Here is a 23,744-nt window from a genome sequence, read left to right on the forward strand (position 1 = left end):
TCATTTTAGGTACTACTTGTGCCTTCAGCTACGGAAGGATATCCTGCAGGGCTGTCTTCCTTGTTCCTTTGTCACACTGGCTGTGCTGGGCTCCTATGCCCTGCAGTCAGAGCTCGGCGAGTACGACCCCGAATTGCATGGCAATGAATATGCTAAGGAAATGAAAATGGCACGAGGTCAAACCAAGGAGTTGGAGGATAAAATGATGGAGCTGCACCGTACATATAGGTCAGAACACTGTCTCAACTACTTTTTAATTAATTTGCTAAATAAAGGTATTGTTGACAGTTATATTATTTTGCTTAAATTAAAATGCTGTATTCATATATTTACATACAATTTCGGTCAACTTTCGATATCCAGACAAGTTCACGTCTAAATGGTTGGAGAATATACTACTGGACTAGTATCAGCAGAGTGTAGCGTAGACAGTAAATATAGTTGTCGTTGTGGCAATATATATCAATATATGTTAGTATGCTTATTCTTTTTGTTTCTTACAAAATGCTTTATAACGTTCTACATTTTAAAAATGCAGAAACATGCTTGGAATTAGTTCTAACCAGTGTCTAGAATTGTGAACATGTGCAGTACAAATGATGGAAGTCATACTACTTGCATATATTCTTTACATCTAATCTTTATATATAGATAAATGAAGTAGCATACAAAGTAATACACCTAAAAACACCTAAAATGGCATGACTTAACTAAAATAACTATCAAGATTTACACCATATTACAGTAATCAATTAAATGCTCTCTGCACAACATTACCAGTGCCCTCTGATCATTAATATAACTATAGTATATATTTGCTACATTTTAATTGAGGACCTACATACAGTAATATGTGAGGGAACACCTTTCCCTGCTTTCATCAACACTTTCATCATAGTGCCAAAAGATTGTGTTAGATTCCTTTTGGGGTGTTGTGGCAGGTCAATGAGTCCAGCCCAGGCAGATCTGATGTTCCTGGAGAATGCCAAGAAACTCTCCATGTATGGAGTGGACCTCCACCAGGCAAAGGTGAGCACAAGAGCTCTAACTTATTGGTTCCATTTTATTGTTAAATGCTTCACTGAGTGATTATTAAATTGTAATTTGTCTTTTTAGACCACATACGATAAGGTCCTGTATAGATTAATTAAATCTATTCACTTAATGTGACTCTTAATATGCCATTAAAACAAATAGAATAGATTCATAAAGCCTGTATTTTGGGTGTCATATATTGCTTGGCTCACACGGAAAGAAGACATGTGATTTGTGAGGTTTTACATCAGAAACCAGGTCAATCTCTCTGTATCAGGGGAGGGATTTAAAATATATAGAGAAGTGAGAATCTTCGACTATACCACTCCCCTGTGGATGATTGTGAGCAGTACAAGCAAGCTGGACCTTAAAATTACATTCAAGATTGCAACATTTTTTAGTGTTTGTACAACAGCTGGAAAGCATTAAAAACAGACTGAGCAGACATAATATAGACGTAATAATTTAAGTAAATAATAATACATAGGTAAGCGTCTGATTTCATTAGGAGCTTGAAATCAAAATTAATCAGAATCACTTTATTGATCCCAGGGGGAAATTACTTTTTGTTAGAACAGCTCCTACTCAAAGTGCACCAGTGTTAAGAACAAAGAGCAATCAGAATAAGTAGGAGACAATAAGGATAAGTAAGAGAATGTAAAAAATATAGGAAATTTATTTATAACAATATGTACAAGATATAAGTGAAGTGAAACCAGTGTTCCTAAGAGACGAGGTGAACATAAATGATTGCACATTAATGAATTATTGCACATAAAATAAATAATATGGGTTCTGTACCGTCAGAGTGAGGAGTTGTAAAGGCTAATGGCCACCGGCAGGAATGATTTCCTGTGACGCTCTGTGGTGCATTGTGGAGTGATCAGTCTGGTGCTGAAAGAACTCCTGACCCTCTGACACCACTGTCAGAGGGTCCAGCTTCACTCCCACAACGTCACTGGCCTTGTGTATCAGTCTGTTCAACCTGCTGGCGTCAGGAACAAATGATTAAGATTATGAGAATAATGTTTCTGAAACTCATGCACAAAGACCCACATTTAAATGGTAGGTGTTACTCTAGTTCTTTAGACAACACCAGAAGTTTGGTTGACAGCTTGAACACCAACCAAAGTACAGCCAAGCATTAATTCATTGGTATTTAAGAGGTCTCTGTTTATTGTACTGTCTTGTTGCTAACACATTTCCTTTCAGTTATCGCCCATTTATAATCTGTATTTGTGGTGCTCAGCTTTGGTGTCTTCGCTTAATGAAATCTGCACATCCTGAGGATCTTTCTTTTTATTTTGAAATTGCCCTCCATCAAATGTTTAAATAAAAACATTTTACAAAAATGCCGTATAGCAGTATAAGTTACCATAAAAATGTAATTAAATAAATAAATAAAATGAGTTAACAAATAACAATAGGTAATAAAACCCACACACCCTACGACCCTAGTGAAGGATTAAGGGGTATGGAAGCTGAGATGAGAAAACTCACACAAATCCATCCATAAACATACACACACATGCATACACATACCTACATACACATATACCCACATACATACATGTAAATGAAGGTATAAAGATGAAGTATAAAAACAAGATGTGTGCAGTTCCTGATGATCATTAATAGAAATCTTTCTCTTATTTTGGATATCTCTGTCAGGATCTGGATGGTGTGGACATCATGCTGGGTGTTTGCTCCAGTGGCCTGATGGTTTACAAAGACAAACTGAGAATCAACCGTTTTCCCTGGCCCAAAGTTCTCAAGGTGTCATACAAGCGTAGCAGCTTTTTCATCAAAATAAGACCATCTGAGGTACATGACTTATAAAGTGAACAAACTGTCTTTGTTCACCGCTAAGTTCATACTAACCAACAACAAAAACAGTTATTTTTTTAGTTGAGCTGTTTGTGCGTGTTTGTTTCAACAGGTGGAACAGTATGAAAGTGCAATTGGCTTCAAACTGCCCAATTACAAGGCAGCCAAGAAATTGTGGAAAGTGTGTGTAGAACATCACACTTTCTTCAGGTGGGGTTTCTTTTTTCTTTTTTGAGCAATGTTAAGGACTTCATACAGTATGCTTGCATTCTAAAGAGGTCAGAAAAGCAGAATTAACAGTATTTGTGTGTAGGCTGACGTCAACTGAGATGGCCACCACTCCAAGGAAATTCCTAGCACTGGGTTCCAAGTTTCGGTACAGTGGTCGGACTCAGGCTCAGACCAAACAGGCAAGCTCTTTGATCGACAGACCCGCTCCTCTGTTCCAGCGCTCCTCCAGCAAGAGGAACTCACGCAGTCTTGATGGAGGTAGATGTTTTGACCATTTTAAGCTAGATGAAAAGTGTTACAGTGAAACAATTTGTATCTCCTCAAGGAAGACAATTTGGTGTAGAATGAGTTGGCCTTTATCTCTTGTCTTGTCCTCCATGAAGTCATTAGCACGGTTTACAGTTGTTCATTTTGGACATTCTGTAGTTACCATAATCACAAAACTCAAAGGGAAATTTTTATTTGTAATTTTATGTCCAATATCCTTTAATGCATGTGATGTAAGTGTCCAGGATTAAAATAAGAATAATTTAATAGTCATGCCACAGATCTGTTCAGCACTGCCCTAACACTACCTTGAACTAGATGTTCACATAATCATCATCACGTATTCATTTGTATAGTATGCTAAGTGCCTGTAAATTGCTGCTGCAACACTTACATTTCACAGTTTGGGATTAACAGAGTACTTATCTCTCTTTCCACCCCAGCAATGGCTTCTACACCTGACACCAAATCCACTCGTCCGGTCAGTGCCCCTGTTATGTCACCGGTGTCTCCTGGAGAGGTTACCTCATCTCCATTGCTAGCCTCCCTGTTTCGCTCTGACCACCATGACTGGTCCACACCCAAAGGCCACTGCTATGCACACAGGAAAACAGAGTTCAAGGGAGAATGTCACTCAGAGTACATAAGGAGCCACAGCCCAAAACCAGAGTCCACTCCAGAAATCAAGGTAGAATACACAATGCTTTGTGTCACCACATGTGTTAAATTCCATCAAGTTTTCGCTCACAATACTGAACAAAAAAAAAAAACAATGAACCTACAATCAGAGATCAGTCAGGACTTTGTCCCGTGGATTATTATTAGAAATCAAATTTACTGGATTAATCAAGAAACATAAAAATGTAAAAAAATAATAATAATAAAAAAAATAATAATAAAACAAAATAAATAAGGTTATTAAGGTTTATTAAGGTTATTGTCCCATGGAATGAATTCTCAATGTGACTATGTTACCAGACAGTGGCCAGGAGAGAGCGGAGGCACTCCCCCTCTGTGGCCATTACCAATGGGGAAAAAGAGAGAAAGAGCCAGGTTTGTTTGCTTGGTGCATTGTCAGATTGAGACTGGTTGCAACCGATTATATCTCCTTTGTGTAATGTAAAATATGAAATACAGCTATAAAAATATACATGAATGTTGTTTAATGATATACGCTTGAATGCAGCAAACACTAAATGGTAGTAATTTATGGTCAGACAGAATGTCTGTGGACTAACAGATAATTCTTTACAGTTACACTTACATAAAATGGCCCAACAAATCTAAACTAAATATACTAATATTTCCCAAATCAGTCTACACTTATCTTTATCTGTATTGCTACTCTTGATTTTCAATACCAACAACCACCTATATATTTAGTAAAATCTCTTAAGTGGAAATTGCTTGTACTGTATTTTTAATTTTTTTTTTTGCTTAATTTGAAATGAGATGTTAACATGTCTTTCTGTTATGGGGGAGCAGCACTCGCTTCAGGACAAAAAAACATCGATGGTGCGAGTGAGAAAGGTTAGCATGCATCTGAGCCAGTGTTTTTGCTGATCTGCCATCTGTGCATTAATTCCCCCATCAAGAATCTTTTGATTTGCTTCTTGCTGCCTAACAGTGCTGTTTTCCATTCCAGACACGGACCATGCTTTAATCTCTTGATTGCTTTATGATTTCTGCCTGCTTGGATGTTATTTTTTAGCCACTGGTATCCCCTACAGCTGTTGGACAGCTTTTCAAGTGTTATTGATCGTACAAAACTTACTGTAGTTTCTACAGAAACTGAGATGTGTGTACTATTACAACAAAATACTACTACTGCTATATCCAAAAAGCATTTAAAAAGGCAACTCTACTGGTAATAAGAAGAAGACTAAGAAGAAGGAGATATGCTGGTAATAAAACTGAATGCTAGAATTAGTTTAGCTTTATTAAAATACAAAGGATTTGAAAAGCAATTTAAAAGCTGTCACTGACTCTGTCTGCTTCTATAAAATTGGTAGGGAGTTCCAGAGCTGAGGGCCCCCGACTTCCTTGAGACATCACCAGCCAAAGCAATCCAAGGATTTCAGTCAATGGTTAATAAATCAAATTTAGATCAAAAACTGAGCAGTAAACAGTGTAGATAGCCATGTCAACTTCAAAGATGATATATTCATGTTTTATCATTTTGAATCTTCTACCCCAGATGAACCAAAGTCTATTATCCCTGGTTTGCTCATTAGATTAACAATACCAGTACACACTGTATGTCAGGTTCCCTATGAAATCACAAGACACAACCCAGTGAATTGTATGTATGTAAAACTGTAAGTGGGTAGGGTATTTTTCTGAACTATAGTATGTATGTGTATCTTTGTGCATGATTTAGGAATTTTCACCAGTCCATTACAAGACAACAGAAAAACTAATATACAAATTCCTGAAGTGATCCAGCATACACAGTGATACACAGTGAACGTCCACTTCATTTACACCGCACTGCTGCAGTATTTGCATGCACAGCATGTAACTTCCACTCGAAGCATTTAATGTTTATCTTTGTGCCTTCTCATACACTGCGTACGATTGGTATGTGTGTATGTCTGCGTGTGCTGCTGCACTGCACACACTGGTAACTGCAACCCACGCTCTGTGTTCCTAAGACCTTAAAATCTCTATTTTTTGTGATTTCATTTTATTCCCATTGTTGATATTGATAAGTGGAAATCATTTCAATGCAGTATGGTGAAGTTTGAATAAATTCAAACTACTCTTCTATCTTCCTTATTTTCCACAGAAGAGAGCTAAGAAACTTGAGGGTGAAACTATTTATATAAGACATAGCAATTTAATGTTGGAGGTTTGTATCTTCAGTCTTAAGATATCTATCCAAATTTGTTTTCAGTTTTCCACCTGCATGAACATTGTGTGTATGTTTGTTTTGCTTTGACTCATCCATTTCTCTTTCTTTCTTCCCTCTTATTTTTCTTTCTTTTCTTTTCTTTTTTTGTAGCTTATCCCAAAAGGGTTGGCATGCACTATTTTCCTCTCTGACTGTCATGCAAGTAGATTCGTCTTACTTTGAAATTTTTGTGCCATTTCAGCATTTCATTTTATGACATATATGACTGCGAAACCTCACCAATGCAGCTTGCAGTTTAGTACTTAATTGATCAGCATGTTTAAAGTGGGAGGTGTTTTTATTTCAAAATAAAACAATTTACACTATTCTAAGACATTTTGAGTTGTCAGAGCAGGAAATGCATGAACAAAAGTTTGACCTAATTAGATGTCCTAGTAAACTGCGGTTTCGTACTGTGACAAGTCAAAATGTCTACTGCAGAAGTGCTTTAGTGACAGTAATGATGAAAAGAAAACACCCTGTTCTCTTCCCCAGTCATATATGTCACTGTGATGTCACTATCATTTTCTGTACTCTTGTTGTTGTGGTTGTCATTTGTTCTTGTCGCTAAGGATTTAATTTTCTTTGTGAGACTGTGAACGCTTGTCACCCTGATTACTGTGGTCAGTGAGCTGTATTACATCCTGTGCTTTTGAGGAGAAAGTGGTGATAGTTGCCTACTAAAGCTAGAAAACACCAGTGCGGTGAAATTAACCCTCTGTGTGTAATGCAAGGTGTGACTTGCAACAAACCCATAAAACTGAACTTTACAGTAGAGTACAGTATGCAGACTACTGAATATGGATGTACACACCATTCACTTGCTGTGCTTTGGTTCTTTTAGAGCTGCTCACCGTATGTTTTTTTTTTTTTTTTTACCTCCAGTGTTCCTTTCATTAATGGGTTATCTTGCTGCCATTGATGAAAACTAGACACAGTGCAAGCACATTTCAAAATAAGAGCAATAGCACATATTAAAGAACTACTTGTCAATGTATTAGTTTTTACAAAAACATATTATACATATAACAACCACATTATACATTGTGAGTGATTAATTATTTATCTATTTAGGAAATTGTCTCCCTTTACTTAAACTATGAGTGTTCTCAGTCATGGTGTTCTTTCTATTGACCTAGGTAAATCCTTTTCCCTTTTCTTTCACATCTTTGTAAATTGTCTTGCACCATTGTGTTTACGCTACTGCTGTTATTGTTTCTCTTCCATCTACCTAGTTTGACTTCTATATTCTTGTTCAAGGACGTGGACAAGACCCAGACTGAGATCATGCGTCACCACACTAGCATCAGTGAGCTGAAAAGGAGTTTCATGGAGTCGGTACCAGAGCCTCGACCCAGTGAGTGGGACAAGCGTCTTTCCACCAGCTCACCTTTCCGTGCGAGCATCAATGGCCAGGTGCAAACAGTGGTGAGTCCAGAAACCTTAGCAGAAAGAACTTTTCCTTTTAATTCTAAAATGGAGTGGCAGATCACAGATTGGTAAATATAAAGATTCCATGTTGTTGAAAGGTGTGTGTTTTTTCAAGTGAAGTAGCTACAGTGTGCCAGCAGCTTGTGGTATCTCTGTGCTGGACTCTTGTGGAGTTATAGAGTTAACATGTCAAATGAGGATCCTTGAAATGCATATTCAGGTGCTGAACCTTAATACTGTGTATTATACCGTTGTTAGCAATGGCCATCAATGTGGTCCATTATGTCTTCATAACTATACACTTGTCTGACACTTGGTGGTGCTGTTGGCTTTCCCCATTCCATTCAACTGAATTTACATATATATTTGATGATTTGATATGGCATGTGTGTGTTGGCAGGATGTTTGTTGCCGTATGTATTAATGTAGCTGGAGTGAAGGTGGTCTAATCTTGTGGCACTCTCTGGCACACATTGCAGAAGGTCAGCATTGTTCACTGTGTCTTTATAGGCATTAAAGGGGACATGAAACAATCAGGGGCAGCACAGTGGCTCAGGGGTTAGCGCCTCCCAGCAAGAAGGTCCAAAGACATGCTTGTTAGGCTAATTGGTGACTCTAAATTGACCCTAGGTGTGTGTGTGAGTGCGATAGACTGGTGACCTGTCCAGGGTGTACCCCACCTCTCGCCCGATGCCAGCTGGGATTGGCTCCAGCAACCCCCGCGACCCTAGTGAGGATTAAGCAGTACGGAAGTTGAGATGAGATGAAACTTTTGGAACATACACCAACATAGTAAAAGTGTACATATTTTAAACATAATGCTGAAATTAAACATAATAAAACAGTAAAAAGTCAGCTTTAAAGAAAATCAGCTTTTAAAATGTATTTCTTTCGTTCTAACTGCCATCTTTATGTTACATCACGCCGATGTAGTTTATGGAGCTCCACAGGTCTGATACACAGCACTCCAGACCATGAAGATGAGGCCACGGCAGCAGATGTAGCTTAGAACTCCACGTCATTGGATTGGTTAGTTGCTTTGGCTGCAGTTTTTCTCTCAACCAATCCAGTGGCCTACGTGTTTGAGCCACTGACAAGTTGAAAGACCCTCGATCACAAGATCAGAAATTCAAGATCAAAAAAAAAAAGAAGCGAAAACCCCTTCAAGTGTTAAAAAGGGGCATTCAGATATTACCGTCTGTGTTTCATGTGGTGCAGTAACACGGAATAAACAAACTGTGTTGTTATCGCTCCGTTTGCCGCCTCACTCCACTGCATGTCAGAGAATGTTTATTTACTAACGATCCTAAATCAGACCCACCTTTACAGACCGTTGATATAATGATTTCATCCATCTTAAGTTAATAGTTAAGCAACATCTCGACTTTGCGCTGTAACATTTGTCCGGACTCTGAACTGAATTTACCACATTTATAATTCTTAAGTGACAAGAGGCAGAAAAAAAACTAATTGAAATCAGATCAATCAAATCAAACAAAAGCCTCAAAAAAGTACAAACTCCCAGACATCACAGAGATGTCGATTCGCACTGGATTATCTTATCTGAGGACCTCTGTTACGAGGTGGGTAATTTGTGGTGTAATTTTTACTATACAAATCACAGACATGGGTGGTTCACACTGGATTAAGATCATAGATGGTTACAAATTGGTAAAACTAGTCCCATGTGAATAGGGCTTTAAATTTTTGAGCAGCTGATGAACAGCCCATTTCAGTTAAATTATTGTTTTCAATAAATTGCCTGCTCAAATTTTTTGGTCTCTTCCTCCCATTTCTTTTTGCATTTTCAAGCTCTGTTTAGAACCTACTTAAGATCCAACGATGCAAAATGCAAATTCCAATTCAATTCAATTCAATTCAATTCAATTCAGTTTTATTTATATAGCGCCAATAACAATACAAATCGTCTCAAGACGCTTCACAAAAACCAGCCTGCAACCTCCAGAGCAAGCCTGAGGGCGACGGTGGCAAGGAAAAACTCCCTTTTAACAGGAAGAAACCTTGAGCAGAACCCAGCTCATATGGAGGGACTCATCTGCCGAAGGCCAGCCGGGTAGAAACAGAGAAGATAGAGAGAAAAGAAGAACAGGGGAACAGATAAGCAAGCTTCTGTCATAGATACATCTATTGAGCTGGAGGAAACATGTAGAATCTAATAATATAACACATAGCTGATGGGGATATAAGAGGATTCATGGGCAGGTTGGTGAATTGTTCATATAGGTAGGAGTGGACAACTGGAGGAGGCCGATGTAGTTTATGGAGCTCCACAGGTCTGATACACAGCACTCCAGACCATGAAGATGAGGCCACGGCAGCAGATGTAGCTTAGAACTCCACAGGTCAGATATTCAGCACTCCAGACCAGAGACCCTCACAAGATGATGGAGGGGGAGGGGAGCGGAGGGGAGAGAGTAAGACACAGTGGTTAGTAAATTATAAGAGATAGAAAATAAAATGATAAGATATTAGAGGACAGGAGCCAGAGAAGAAAGAGGAGAGGACATGTCCTCAGTGCATCGTCCCCCTGCAGCCTAAGCCTATAGCAGCATAACTAAGGGATGTTTAAGTCCAGCCCTAGCTATAAGCTTTTTCAAAAAGGAAAGTCTTAAGCCTGACCTAAACGTAGACACTGTGTCTGTCTCGAACCCAAACTGGGAGCTGGTTCCATAGGAGAGGAGCCTGAGAGCTGAAGGCTCTACCTCCCATTCTACTTTTAGAAACTCTAGGAACCACAAGCAGACGTGCACTTAGAGATCGTAGTGATCTGTTGGGACAGTATGGTACTATGAGGTCTTTCATATATGATGGAGCTAGGCCTTTCAGGGCCTTGTATGTAAGGAGGAGGATTTTAAATTCAATTCTAGATTTTAAAGGGAGCCAATGAAGAGAAACTAATACTGGAGTAATATGATCTCTCTTGCTAATTCCTGTCAGTGCTCTTGCTGCAGCGTTTTGAATCAATTGGAGGCTTTTTAAAGAGGTACTTGGACAGCCAGACAGTAACGAGTTACAATAATCCCGCCTGGAAGACACAAATGCATGAACTAGTTTTTCCGCATCACTCTGAGAAAGGATGCTCCTAATTTTGATGATATTATGAAGGTGAAAGAAAGCAGTCCTGGTCACCGGCTTTATGTGAGAATTAAAGGACATATCCTGGTCAAATATAACACCAAGGTTTTTCACAGTAGTACTGGAGGCCAAGGTAATGCCATCCAACAAAAGCAGGTGATTAGATAATGAATCTCTGACATGTTTAGAGCCAAATACAATAACTTCGGTTTTGTCTGAGTTTAAAAGTAGAAAATTACAGGTCATCCAAGCCTTTATGTCTTTAAGGCATGCTTGGAGTTTAACCAGCGGATTAGTTTCATCTGGTTTCATGGATAAATATAGCTGGGTATCATCTGCGTAGCAATGGAAGTTTATGCCGTGCTTTCTAATAATATTGCCTAAGGGAAGCATGTATAATGTGAATAATATTGGTCCTAGCACAGAACCCTGAGGAACTCCATAGCTTACTCTGGTATATATAGAACAGTTGTTGTTTACATGGACAAACTGTGATCTGTCTGACAGATATGATTCAAACCAGTCTAGTGCAGTTCCTGTAATCTTGATCACACTTTCAAGTCTCTGTAGTAGAATATTGTGATCAATTGTGTCAAATGCAGCACTGAGATCTAGCAGGACAAGTATAGAGACAAGTCCATTATCTGAAGCCATGAGGAGATCATTGGTAACTTTAACCAGAGCTGTTTCTGTGCTATGATGAGCTCTAAAACCTGACTGAAACTCTTCGAACAAATCATTCTTGTTTAAATGATCAAGCAACTGATTGACAACAACCCTTTCCAAAACTTTAGAGATAAAAGAAAGGTTGGAAATTGGCCTATAGTTGGCTAAAACATCTGGGTCAAGATTGGGTTTTTTAAGTAATGGTTTAATTACAGCAGTTTTAAAAGACTGGGGAACATATCCTGTTAATAAAGATAAGTTTATCTGATTTAATATGGAGGTATTAATTAATGGATAAACCTCCTTGAGCAACTTAGTCGGGATGGGGTCTAGAAGACAAGTTGATGGTTTAGATGCTGTAATAACTGAAGTGAGCTCAGGAAGATCAATTAGGGAGAAAGAATCCAAATATTGACTAGGTCCTACAGAGGTTTCTAATGCCACTGTACTTAGATCTTTGACAGATGGAAGGGTGCTATGAATTTTATCTCTAATGCCAACAATTTTATCAGTGAAGAAGCTCATGAAATCATTACTGCTGAGTTCTGGAGGAATAGATGGCTCAACAGAGCTGTGACTCTTTGTCAGCCTGGCTACAGTGCTGAAAAGAAATCTGGGGTTGTTCTTGTTTTCTTCTATTAATGAAGAATAATACGCTGTCATAATCTTACGGAGAGTTTTTTTTATAAGTTGTTAAACTATCTTTCCAGGCTATGTGAGCTTCTTCAAAACTAGTGGAATGCCAAATTCCACTTGTTCAAGATTAAAATAACACAGTTTTACAAATATACAACTGTAACACAAATTGTTAAAATGTCTTATTACAGACGACTTCGTTTAAATTCCCTTCAAGATTCTTCCTTTAGAGTGCAGCTAGAACAGGTGGTGGTGTCAGTGGTAAATGGTGGAAATGAACAGGTTTATCCCAGTCTTTAACTTTATAGAACTAATGTTAACATCCAGGAGCAATGCAGGTCATACCTCATTTAATTGGTTTTGTTATCTGCTCCTCTTTATGTAGCTGCTCAGTGCGACCGCAAATTGAGCCAATGACGTCATGTCCGGTGACACAACAGCAGTGGCAATGCCCTGTGTTTTAACAGTGAAACTTCAATGGCAAGATTTTGAAAATTCTTTCGCAAATCATGGGTTAAAACTTATATAATCTTTTAAAGACCTTCTTTAAATTATCATACCTATGTTTAGTATTTCATGACCCCTTTAAGGAATGCAACTTAAATGCTTTGGCTTAGGTCATTGGCTAACTTGTAAAAAGGTGTCACATGTTCTGATCCCTAATCTGCTGCTGATTACTCCTTTACAAAGTAACTTAGTTATTTTACTGATTACTTAGATTTAAAAGAACTAAGTTAGATTACAAGTTACATTATTAGGCCACCCGTCTCAACGTTTTGCATATACTCACTTCATTGTTGTTTGGTGTTGGAGCACCTCCAAATGTTTCTTTCGCCAACAGAGTGGACAGTGAATCTTAATATTGTTTCCTTTAGCTGACACAAACTCAAAATAGTGCCCTATTTCCAGCTAGAAAATGCACATCTCTCTCTTCCCTCCATTGATGTTTGTGTCGCTGTGTGGTATTACACTTGAGTTGTTGCATTTGTGACGTCATTCCTGCAAAAATATATATTTTTACTCATGAAAATGGAGAAAATAGTAACACACAGTGATTTGGATAAGTAACTTTAATCTGATTACTGGTTTGGAAATAGTAACACGTAAGATTACTCTTTGAAATGAAGGTGTGCCTACTTTCCAACTAATTGATGAGGTCACAGAAGCGGTTCTTTCGTTTCATTTCCCAGTTTGTACATGTTCACGTCTTGTCCTTGCATATTATTCCCTCCTACTTAAGATGCGAGCAGAGGCCAAGAAGAGACACGAGGAGAGGAATCGAAAACAGGCATCTTTAATAGCCTACCGCTGTCTTTTATGGTCTTAGTTGTCTGGGTGTTGGTTGGCTGATTAGCTCCTGTGATTACCAGTTCTGCCCTTAGTTGTAGCTGATGACTAACTAAAATAAACAATTTTTTTTATATACTTTAGTTCTTGATATGTTTTAAGTGACTGTACTCACTCAAGTATAGACATGTACTTGAGTAAGTACAGTCACTTAAAGTGCTGTCATTTAAGTAGAAAGAAATTTAATGAGGAATCATGAAAAATCTAAAACAAAAGTGAATACCAGTAGGTCATTTTCTTCCATTTCTTCCAGTTTTTAACAAAAACATTTCCACTGAGTCTCAGTTGAGAAGTTTTTTTCTCTCATAGTACAAATCTCACTATTGCTCTAAGGTGGAGTTCCTTCTTGTACCATTTTCTTGTTATTGCCTTTTTGCTCACAGTCAATATTATCTTAATTAAATATTTGTCCTTGCCAATAACATAATCATTTATAACACATAATACATTTATATGTGTGGGGGTGGTGACATGCAGGAAATGGCGCCCAGTGCGGGATTCGAATTGGGGCGGTCTGCAGTGAGGACTGTAGCCTCAATACATTAGTACTTTTTCTTGTCTAGTATTTATCCATGGCTATCACCACTGTCTCATTTGAAACATCATGACTTATTCAGACAGAAAGGTTAATTATCTACTTTTTAATTGTTCTGCCTCTCACTATACTCCAGCGGAAATGATGAACCAAGACTAATTATTTGCAGTAAATAAATAATTCCCAAAAATTCCCGCCAAGATGGATATTGTGACTTAGATAGTTTTCTTTTTATTTTGGGTGTAATAAAAAAATCTTTTTCACTTGTTACCATGTTGTTAGGATGTACATGGAAGATGTTTCTTGTATGTCTGAATGTCTGTATGTCATTGTATGTCTGAATAATTATGTCGGGTATTCCATTTAAGATTCTTGGTCCCTGAACTATAAATATCTTTTTGTTCTGCAATCTATAATTTTCTCTCACTTCCTGGAAACTTATTATATTTACAATTATTGTACATATTGCTGTAATCCCTTTCCTTTTCCAGGCCTATAGGGTGTTAATAATATATTAGTTTAAAAATCAGTGTGTATTTTTGTTCTAAAAACAATATTTGCAATTTCCCATTAGGAGCAGATTTTGTTTATCTGTGGCACAATAATGGTAACTTAATTACTTATCCTTGACATTGAGTTTGCAATCTAACAGGAGATACAAAAACATTGTGCGTTTTTATTCATTTTTTCTTTCATTTTCTTTATCTGAGTTGTCAGCATATTTTTACTTTTTGTCAGGTTTTTTTCCTTTTCCCAGTCTGACAGCTGGTAGGTCTGTATACACAGATGTTACCCAAACGTACTGTATGTGCTTATCTTCATAAAGATAATGGAACTGTGATCCATCAGAGTTGGGCATTCATGTAGAGGCACATTCAAATGCCAGGTGTACACAGACATGACCTTTGCCCCTTTTATTAGACACTGCACTCAACTTTTACAGTTATACACAGTTTGTGGTCACAGAACTTAAAATGGACTGGCTTTTAGTCTATTGTGAGAAGGGAAAGGAAAACCTTGTATCAACTCAGATACAGACTCAGTCCACTTGCACTTACAAAGGAAGACGGTTCAAGTTTGATTAAGACATATTTTTACAAATTAGGGCTGTGGATTGCCGTAATAGGTCGGGTCAATGTCGTGGGTGTTAAAAGACTATTCACCAATCCAACAACCACTACGTTTTTAAAATACTGGTGTTCTTGGCCCCATTTCCACATCACAACAATTGATATATGAATGGCTACTGCAAGCTAAACTAACCATGTAGTCATTTAAAAGTTTACGCGTCTTAAGAGACTGACCTAATTTTTTGTTAGCTAATTTGACCTAAGGGTAGACTGGCGACCTGTCCAGGGTGTACCACGCCTCTTGGCGGATGACAGCTGGGATAGAGTCCAGGAACCCCCGTGACCCTAGTGAGGATAAGGGGTAATAGAAGATGAGATGAGATGAGGTGAGACTTAAGGGTTAGCACATGCATACAATATGTCAGAAAATTGTAATAAGCAACCCAAGTACAGTTAAAACATGAATTTTTCACGTCATAACTTTTGTCAAGCATTGAAGTCCTGGAAGCACGGGCCTGGGTTTGCTTTGAATATTGTGAGCAGCGAGTCTGTTTCAGTACTGACATCGTTGGTGGGGAGATGCAAGTTTTTAAAACTGAACCTGGGCACGCCTGCAATTATGCAGGTGTGAATTAAAAGAATTTATGACCCTGAGAAGGCCGTCCCATAAACCCACGAAGAAGCACGAATGCCTCATTATAAAAAAAGAAATTAGAAGAAAAAAATCATTATAAGAAAAGAAATTTGTAGTGTGCACTGAACCAGGTTGACCAACTTCCAATGATGATTGATTTAATATTCTTAGTAATTACGCTTGGTACAGTCATTCCAGTCCGTGTGCCTTCAGCCGAAAACACACACTTATTAAGGCATGTTGTCCTTGTTTACATGCTATTTCCTGTTGTTTTTACAAAGAAACTTGCATGCAGTTATAATACACTCTTTAAGCCCTCAGCAAAAAACAACTGCTTTATACAGTCTGAATACCCCCAGTACCAAAAGACACTATTTTGGAAAAATGAATGTCTGCATACAATAGACTCCTGCCTTTGGACTATTTCTGTTGATGCCAAGCTTGGAGAGATTGCTTGTGCAGATTGTTTGATGATTAGACGAGATTAACCTACTAGTACGAATGTGATTTTGGGGCTTTTACTGAATTCACATAATTTCTCGTTTCTGCTCCTGTCTTGATATAGCATTCTGTCATTCACATACACTTATATGCAACGCACCGTAAGCATTAATTACCATAATAATCACAATATGACTTGTCATTATGTATTCTAGTATGTATTGCTCTAATTTGCACTATTGACACTAATGTCATTGGTCTAGGTAGGAAATCATTTTTAAGCTGTAGTTTTGATGGACTGTGCAGCTCAAGAGAACTCATTAATAGCAATAATTATAAAGAAAAAGTAGCATTGATTGGGAGAGTTCAAAGCGACTTCTCGACGCCCAGTTATCTTGATGCTGATCACTTTGGCAAACTGGACTGATTTAATTTACCTTACCCTGTCTACAACAGGGTAAGGTCTGTAGCATGAAGGGACAGAAAATTCATTCATACATTTGTACCTTATTATGTGATTATTACAGCACAAATATTGTCTTGCCACCTAATATTGGGGAAGTCACCAACTACTATGTGCATTTTGCCATTATGGTGTTATTCTGTGAATAATACATAATTGAGTGGGTTTACATAATTCAGTTGGTTTAGAAAGGGTTTCATGTGTATGACAGGAGAATTTCCTTTTCGATAATGTTCTCATTTACGTCTGGGAATACAGTATTGTAATATATAATGTGTATATAATGTGACAGATTCAGGAGGAATTATGCAATCAAAAAAATCAAAACAAGGGATTGTGATGCTTGTGATAATCAAAGCTGCTGGTTTTCACTTTTGGTCTGTACTTCAGATAGAACACCTCCGATACCTTGACAGTTGACGGTGACATTTGATTACATGTTAGAAACACGGCTAACAAGAGAATTGCCCAAAGAGTGGCTTGCACAAACAAGGACATCAATACGAAAAGCTAGTATGGAAGTATAAAGTTAAAGGAACAGTGGCTACACTACCAGCTCCTGGTGGCAGGTAGTCAAAAATCCTGGACTGACTGCAAAATACCTGCAGCAAGACTTGGTGGCAGCAGGGACTGAGGCTTCCTCAGTAAGGCACATACTGAAGGGCTTCATGCATGAACTCCAAGACGTACACCACTAGTGACCCAAAAGCACAAGAAGAGTAGGTTCCAATTTGCCCAAATAAGCCAAAGATGGTTTGGGATTCTGTTCTGTGGAGCGATGAAACAAAACTGGGTCTCTGGAGGAGAAGAATAAAGCATATGCTTTATATGCATATGGTGCCTACGGTGAAGCATGGCAGTGGTGGGGCTGCTTTTCTTCTTCTGGCACAGGAGACCTGCAGCGTGTGGAGTTGGATTCAATTAAGTATTCTGAGAGAAAATGTTTGTGAGGAAGCTAAACGTTTGGCATCATTGGACCTTCCAACATGACAATGATCCCATCGGTACCTCAAATTCCACCACGACTTGGTTTCTGAAGAAGCACTAGAAGATACTAGAGTAGTATCAAGATACAAATCCCACTCTGGTGGGATTTGAAAAAGGATGTTGCAGCATGCAAACCCAATGATATTATTAAACTGGAGACCTTTGGCAACGAGAAATGAGCTTAACGTCTGGTGTCTCAGACTTAGATTTAGACTTAGACAGACTTTAATGATCCACAAGGTAAATTAATTGGTCAGATTTGCTTAATTGTCTCCAACTCCAACTCCCTACCAATCACGTTTCCAGCCTTCTGGAGCAAGTTGTTGATCCTGCTGATGTCTTTTTTAATGGCACTACTCCCCCAACAAACCACAGGAAAGTACAGGGCACTCTAACAGACTGGTAGAAAGACTCTAGTAACTTGCTGCACACATTGACAGACCAGAGCTTCCTGAGAAAGTAGAGTCTGCTCAGACTCATGTATCCACAGCATCATTCAGTCCCTCCAGTCCAGCCTGTTGTTCATGTGGACTCCCAGGTACTTGTATTGGTCCTCTCCTTCCACCTCCAGGCCCTGGATGATGATTGGCTCCACTGGTATCCTCTTCCTCCTGAAGTCAATGACCAGCTCCTTGGTCTTGTCCACATTCATGAGTAGGTGGTTAGCCCAGGACCCATCCACAAAGTCCGCGATCAGTGTCCTATACAGTTCCTCTCCATCTCTGATACACCCTACCACTGCAGAGTCAGCAGAGAACTTATACAGTTGGCAGGACCCAGAGCTGTATTGGAAGTCATGGGTGTAAAAAGTGAACAGAAATGGAGATTGGACAGTCCCCTGTGGTGACCCCACATTACAGACAACAGTATCTGTTAGGGAGCCCCCCCAGCTCCACATACTGGGGCCTGTCAGACAAGTAATCAACAATCCAAGGGACAGTGGAGGAGCTGACACCCATCTTGAGCAACTTCTCACTCATCAGAAACAGACAGCACTTGATCCTTACAGTGTCCTTCCCACCATCCAGGTGAGAGTGAGCTGCAGGAAATACATTACTGAAATATCCACACCAACAAGAGGCTGATACACAAACAGTAGCGGGGTTTCCATGGTGCCACGGGAGGGCAACCATCCCCCCTGCAATCTGATTGGCCACCCCGTGTCCCCCACCCATGGTCAATGACTTGTGGTAATGTCAATCATTGTGTAAAGCACTTTACCGCCACTGCATGTTAAAAAGGAAGCGAAACTGAAACCTTGTGTGACTACACTGTGTTAAGAACTCATGAAGGCTTTTATTTTGGAAAAAACACAAAGGAAGTGGCTCCACGCCTTCAGGCCTTCGCTAATGAATTCGTGTAACTTTTTGCGAGGTGATGCTTCGAGGTGCACTGACTTAAGGCAAGAACATAAACTACAGTTTCTTTAAGACTGTCACGACAATGTTTTGCCATCTTCTGTTCCGTTTGGGCCAGATTTGAAAAACTGTTCATAAACAACACTGCAGGTGAGTTTTACTTTAGTTAGCTCTCCATCTGGATAAACCGACTCTCTCCACTATTTCAGTTACGTTAGCATCTGTCATGTGTTTCGAAGGCAGGGAGAGATCTCCAGTTTCTTCACAAAGAAGAAAATAAGCAGGGAGAGTGCAGGTGACCAGCAGGAGTGTGGCAGTGAGGGTGAAGCCAAATATTGAAGTCAGAATATTGTTATTGTTGAATATTGTGGAAGTCAGAATATTGTTAATATCAGATGTCAGAATAATGTTTTAAATGGTCCCGGATGTTGTAGAAATATAGTTTCTAGTCAGATAATATTAAAGTTAAGTAACTTTTTGTCTACATACACTTAAGATTTTCTACATTTTTATCAGTAAAAGAGTGTTTTACCTCCATATTTAACCCGTCTACATCATTTACGAACAATAATCATCTATTGACTTTATTAAAAGTATGAATATTGTTTAATTACTGTACCAAATAATGTGGAAATATAGCTTCTCGACAACATGAAACAGCCCTATTTTAATTGTATTTCTATCCTTACCGAGGGAAAATCCTGCAGAACAACATTTGAAAAGAAACTGTATATCTCCACCTTTTGTCATTGAATACATTTTTTATCAGTATTTTCCTGAACTTTTACCTCCATAATTTAACACCTGCACATAATTTGAGAACAATAATTATCTATTAACAGTATAAAGTCTTTGTGTAGTAAGAAATACTATAAATAAGTATGAATATTACTTCATCAGGCTGCAGGCTAAAGTAGAAACATAGTTTTCTTCTAAAGTGATTTTGTGAAAACACATCTCTTCATTTATGTTTTTCTACATTTTTACCAGTACCAGAGTATTTCCCTGGACCTTTTCACCTCCTTCACATCATTTAAGAACAAATAATCATCTATTGACACTTTATTTCTGTGCATGCGCCTGTTACCGCAGATTTTTATTTTATTATTATGGAATACTGTTGTTACATTGTAAGAATTTAAGTGGTGCTTAAAACAGATTACTACACAGAACACTGCTATGTTCACTGTACAGAGCTAGAAGCACAACGTCTGACTAACTCTGTTAAGCAAATATCGTGTTCCGTGTGTTACTACTTGGTAAGAGTACACCCATCAGGTTTAATGTGGTCAAGAAAAGCGAGATGAAAACACTGTGTGCCTGTACAATATGAATATTGAAGTGGGCGATCAGTGGCAGCCTTCATTTTTGTTACTTTTGGGCGGCCTCCCCCGGATTAGTTGATGTTAACCCCTGTGCCCCCCCACCAGAAAATTCCCTGTCCCTGTACACAAACTGAACAGGGTCCAAGACAGAGACCACTAGGGGTCTCAGCTGAGCCAGGATGAGTCTCTCCAGGACCTTCATGACATGTGACGTCAGTGCAACTGGTCTGACATCTTTAAGACGAGATGGAATGGGCTACTTCGGCAGTATCCTTTCCAACTTCAGACTTAGGTTAAACGGGTAGTGCAGGATGCCAGTCAGCTGTGAAGCCAAGGTCTTCAGGACCTGGGGGTTTACACGGTCTGGGCCTACCGACTTGCCTTGCTTGACTTTCTCCAACTGTGCTCTCACTTGGCCAGGTGTCAGTCATAAGTCTGGTTTCCTCAGTGGGGGTGGGAGTTGGGGGTAGAGCAGAGGTGATAGGCAGCAAGAAGTTGATGTTGAGTTGTGGATTGGCCATCTGGTGGGGTGTAAGGATTGCTCAAAGACATTCAGTTCATTAGCTCTATCTGGGTCACTTTCCTGTTGCTTGGCTTTGGTATTGAAGCCGGTGATCAGCTTCATGCCTCTCTACACGGCCCTGGTTTTGTTCTGCTGGAGCTTGGCCTCCAGCTTCCTCCTGTAGGTGTCCTTACACTCCTCTTGTTCAGCAGATCTCTCAGCTGGCTGGTGACCCAGGACAATCATAGTGGGGATTATTGTATCCTCACAGAAGTTGATTCGGTGGTACAGTCCGTCATGCTATCTATAGCTTTCACATCGAGCAAGAAACCAGGGTCAAACGATCTGGGAATCGATCCGGCCCCTTTTGACTTCGATGTGAACAGGAATGCCGCTAAGCTATGAGAGGAGAAAAAAGGAACACACCTGTCACAGAAGTTGGTAAAAACCTAGGACTTCTGGCGATTTGAAAGCACATCAAAAGCGGGTTGACCTGGGTCTGAAAATCCTGTGGATTCTTGATGTGGAAGGGGTATAAATCTTTCCCATGGGGCTGGCAGTTCACATCCCAGTTGGTGGTCTCAGAGGAGACTTCACTAGCCTTTTAACTGTCCTTTTGGAGACAGGCTGCTTCTGCAGGAACATGCTCAGGTGTTAACAGGACCAGGATGTGATCAGATCGTCCCAGCGGGGGCAGGGCAGTGGAACTGCAGGCGTGGACTGCCGGTGCGGTGAAGGGCTCAGGAACGCAGGCATGGACTTCCGGTGCGGCGACCGGCTCAGGAACGTAGACATGGGCAGCAGGTGCGGCGACCGGCTCAGGAACATGGACTGCCGGAGCGGACGGCTCCACAGGAACGTGGACGACGGGAGCAAACGGCTCCTTAGGAACTGGAACATGGATGGCGGGAGCAAACGGCTCCACAGGAACTGGAACGTGGACGGCGGGAGCAAACGGCTCCTCAGGAACAGGAATGTGGGGCGCAGGCACTGGGAGCGCTGCGGGCAGCCAGGTCCGGGGCGCAGGCACTGGGAGCGCTGCGGGCAGCCAGGTCCGGGGCGCAGGCACTGGGAGCGCTGCGGGCAGCCAGGTCCGGGGCGCAGGCACTGGGAGCGCTGCGGGCAGCCAGGTCCGGGGCGCAGGCACTGGGAGCGCTGCGGGCAGCCAGGTCCGGGGCGCAGGCACTGGGAGCGCTGCGGGCAGCCAGGTCCGGGGCGCAGGCACTGGGAGCGCTGCGGGCAGCCAGGTCCGGGGCGCAGGCACTGGGAGCGCTGCGGGCAGCCAGGTCCGGGGCGCAGGCACTGGGAGCGCTGCGGGCAGCCAGGTCCGGGGCGCAGGCACTGGGAGCGCTGCGGGCAGCCAGGTCCGGGGCGCAGGCACTGGGAGCGCTGCGGGCAGCCAGGTCCGGGGCGCAGGCACTGGGAGCGCTGCGGGCAGCCAGGTCCGGGGCGCAGGCACTGGGAGCGCTGCGGGCAGCCAGGTCCGGGGCGCAGGCACTGGGAGCGCTGCGGGCAGCCAGGTCCGGGGCGCAGGCACTGGGAGCGCTGCGGGCAGCCAGGTCCGGGGCGCAGGCACTGGGAGCGCTGCGGGCAGCCAGGTCCGGGGCGCAGGCACTGGGAGCGCTGCGGGCAGCCAGGTCCGGGGCGCAGGCACTGGAGGAGTTGTGGGCGGCCAGGTCCGTGGCTGCCTGACTGCAGGTCTGCCTCCCTGGCGGCCAAGAGGGCCATGCCTCCCAGTCGGGGCCCTCCTAGCCAGGCGAGTGCCCTCAAAACAGAGTTGGAACTCTGGCATGAGCCACAGCCCACTCCCGAGCATAAGCTTGACGTAATACACGATTACTCGCCCAATTTCTTCTGCCTTATCAAAAACAAAGTCTGCTGGGTCCATACTGGTCACGTCGTTCTGTCACATGGGGGAGTTGAGGAGGTTGTTGAGGTGGTAGGTGAGGACCCAGATGCAGGACTATTGATGAGGCAGGATCTACAAAACAAAAGGTGTTTAATAATTAGCAAAAGGTGCTGCGCACGGCAGGAAAATACAAAAACCAAATATACAAAAGAACCATCAAATATGGCAAGGAAATACGATAACAAGACGTGGAACAAGGACGAGGAAACATGGAACATGGCGTGGAGAAGTTAGACTAACATTAACAACGCGACAAGGAACAAAGGGAAAGGCAGGGCTAAAAATACACATGAGGGCTGAGAATTGACAAGACACAGGTGAGACACATGACAATCAACGCAGGTGAAACCAATAAACAATCAAGAGAAGGAGGCACAAGACAGGAAACTAGGAACTTAACAAAATAAAACAGGAAACACAACATGACATGGACAGACATGACAAAACCACAAGGAAACGTCAAAGCATGATGACAAAATAAAAGACAAACCTAGAACCTTGACAGTTACATTTGTCATGTTGCATCATTTAAATTGTTCTTGATTGATTTGTTTATTGTAAACATATTATGGTTTTGCCAATTACCCTAATTTGTAAGTATTAATAAGTGTTAAATAATTTTATTTTTATTTTTTTACTTTAAAAGAGAAAATTACAACTGACAGGGAAAATGTAATTGATGCTCATTGTCACCCCTGTGAGTCTACCAATGCTAATACAGTGAGTGTAACATAATGAGTATGTTGATTTGTTTTTTCTCTATAACAAAAACAAAATCAGTACAAAAAGCCACAATTTCAACTGTGCAACCTAGATGCAGTTGTAGTATTGGAAGGATTGCAATGTGTGAATGTGTTTCTTTCAGTTAAATGGTATAATGACTGATGTTACAGTTGTTTTGTCTCGATAAAGCCCTCAGAGCTTTTGTTGCTGTTTATTTGATTCCTGCAGTCACCTGTACTAAAGACCCAGACAATCACCATCTCAGATGTCACCAACTCTGTAAGAGGAACTGTCACCTACAAGGACATCCCCTTAGTTCGCACTGAAACCAAGACCATCACATATGAGTCAGCACAGGTGAGGGGAAT

At 40.7% G+C, this 23,744-nt stretch overlaps 1 protein-coding gene across 14 annotated transcripts in view; it reads left to right on the forward strand.

The window, feature by feature from the left end:
- epb41a (erythrocyte membrane protein band 4.1a) overlaps positions 1–23,744 on the forward strand; it is a 47,295-nt gene that overhangs the window by 12,660 nt on the left and 10,891 nt on the right. For 3 of the 14 annotated variants that reach the window (XM_047604612.1, XM_047604609.1, XM_047604610.1), the window contains exons 7-17: positions 10–228; positions 942–1,029; positions 2,707–2,859; positions 2,975–3,072; positions 3,176–3,351; positions 3,804–4,048; positions 4,339–4,413; positions 4,846–4,890; positions 6,149–6,211; positions 7,514–7,681; positions 23,605–23,733. In XM_047604612.1, the coding sequence (XP_047460568.1) occupies positions 10–228; positions 942–1,029; positions 2,707–2,859; positions 2,975–3,072; positions 3,176–3,351; positions 3,804–4,048; positions 4,339–4,413; positions 4,846–4,890; positions 6,149–6,211; positions 7,514–7,681; positions 23,605–23,733 (1,459 nt within the window). Of the gene's footprint in view, positions 1–9; positions 229–941; positions 1,030–2,706; positions 2,860–2,974; positions 3,073–3,175; positions 3,352–3,803; positions 4,049–4,338; positions 4,414–4,845; positions 4,891–6,148; positions 6,212–6,364; positions 6,413–7,513; positions 7,682–23,604; positions 23,734–23,744 lie in introns of all 14 variants that reach the window. The other 11 variants (XM_047604613.1, XM_047604620.1, XM_047604615.1 and 8 more) reach the window with 11 other exon arrangements.

This window comes from Mugil cephalus, chromosome 14 (assembly GCF_022458985.1).
Source record: "Mugil cephalus isolate CIBA_MC_2020 chromosome 14, CIBA_Mcephalus_1.1, whole genome shotgun sequence".
NCBI lineage: Eukaryota > Metazoa > Chordata > Actinopteri > Mugiliformes > Mugilidae > Mugil > Mugil cephalus.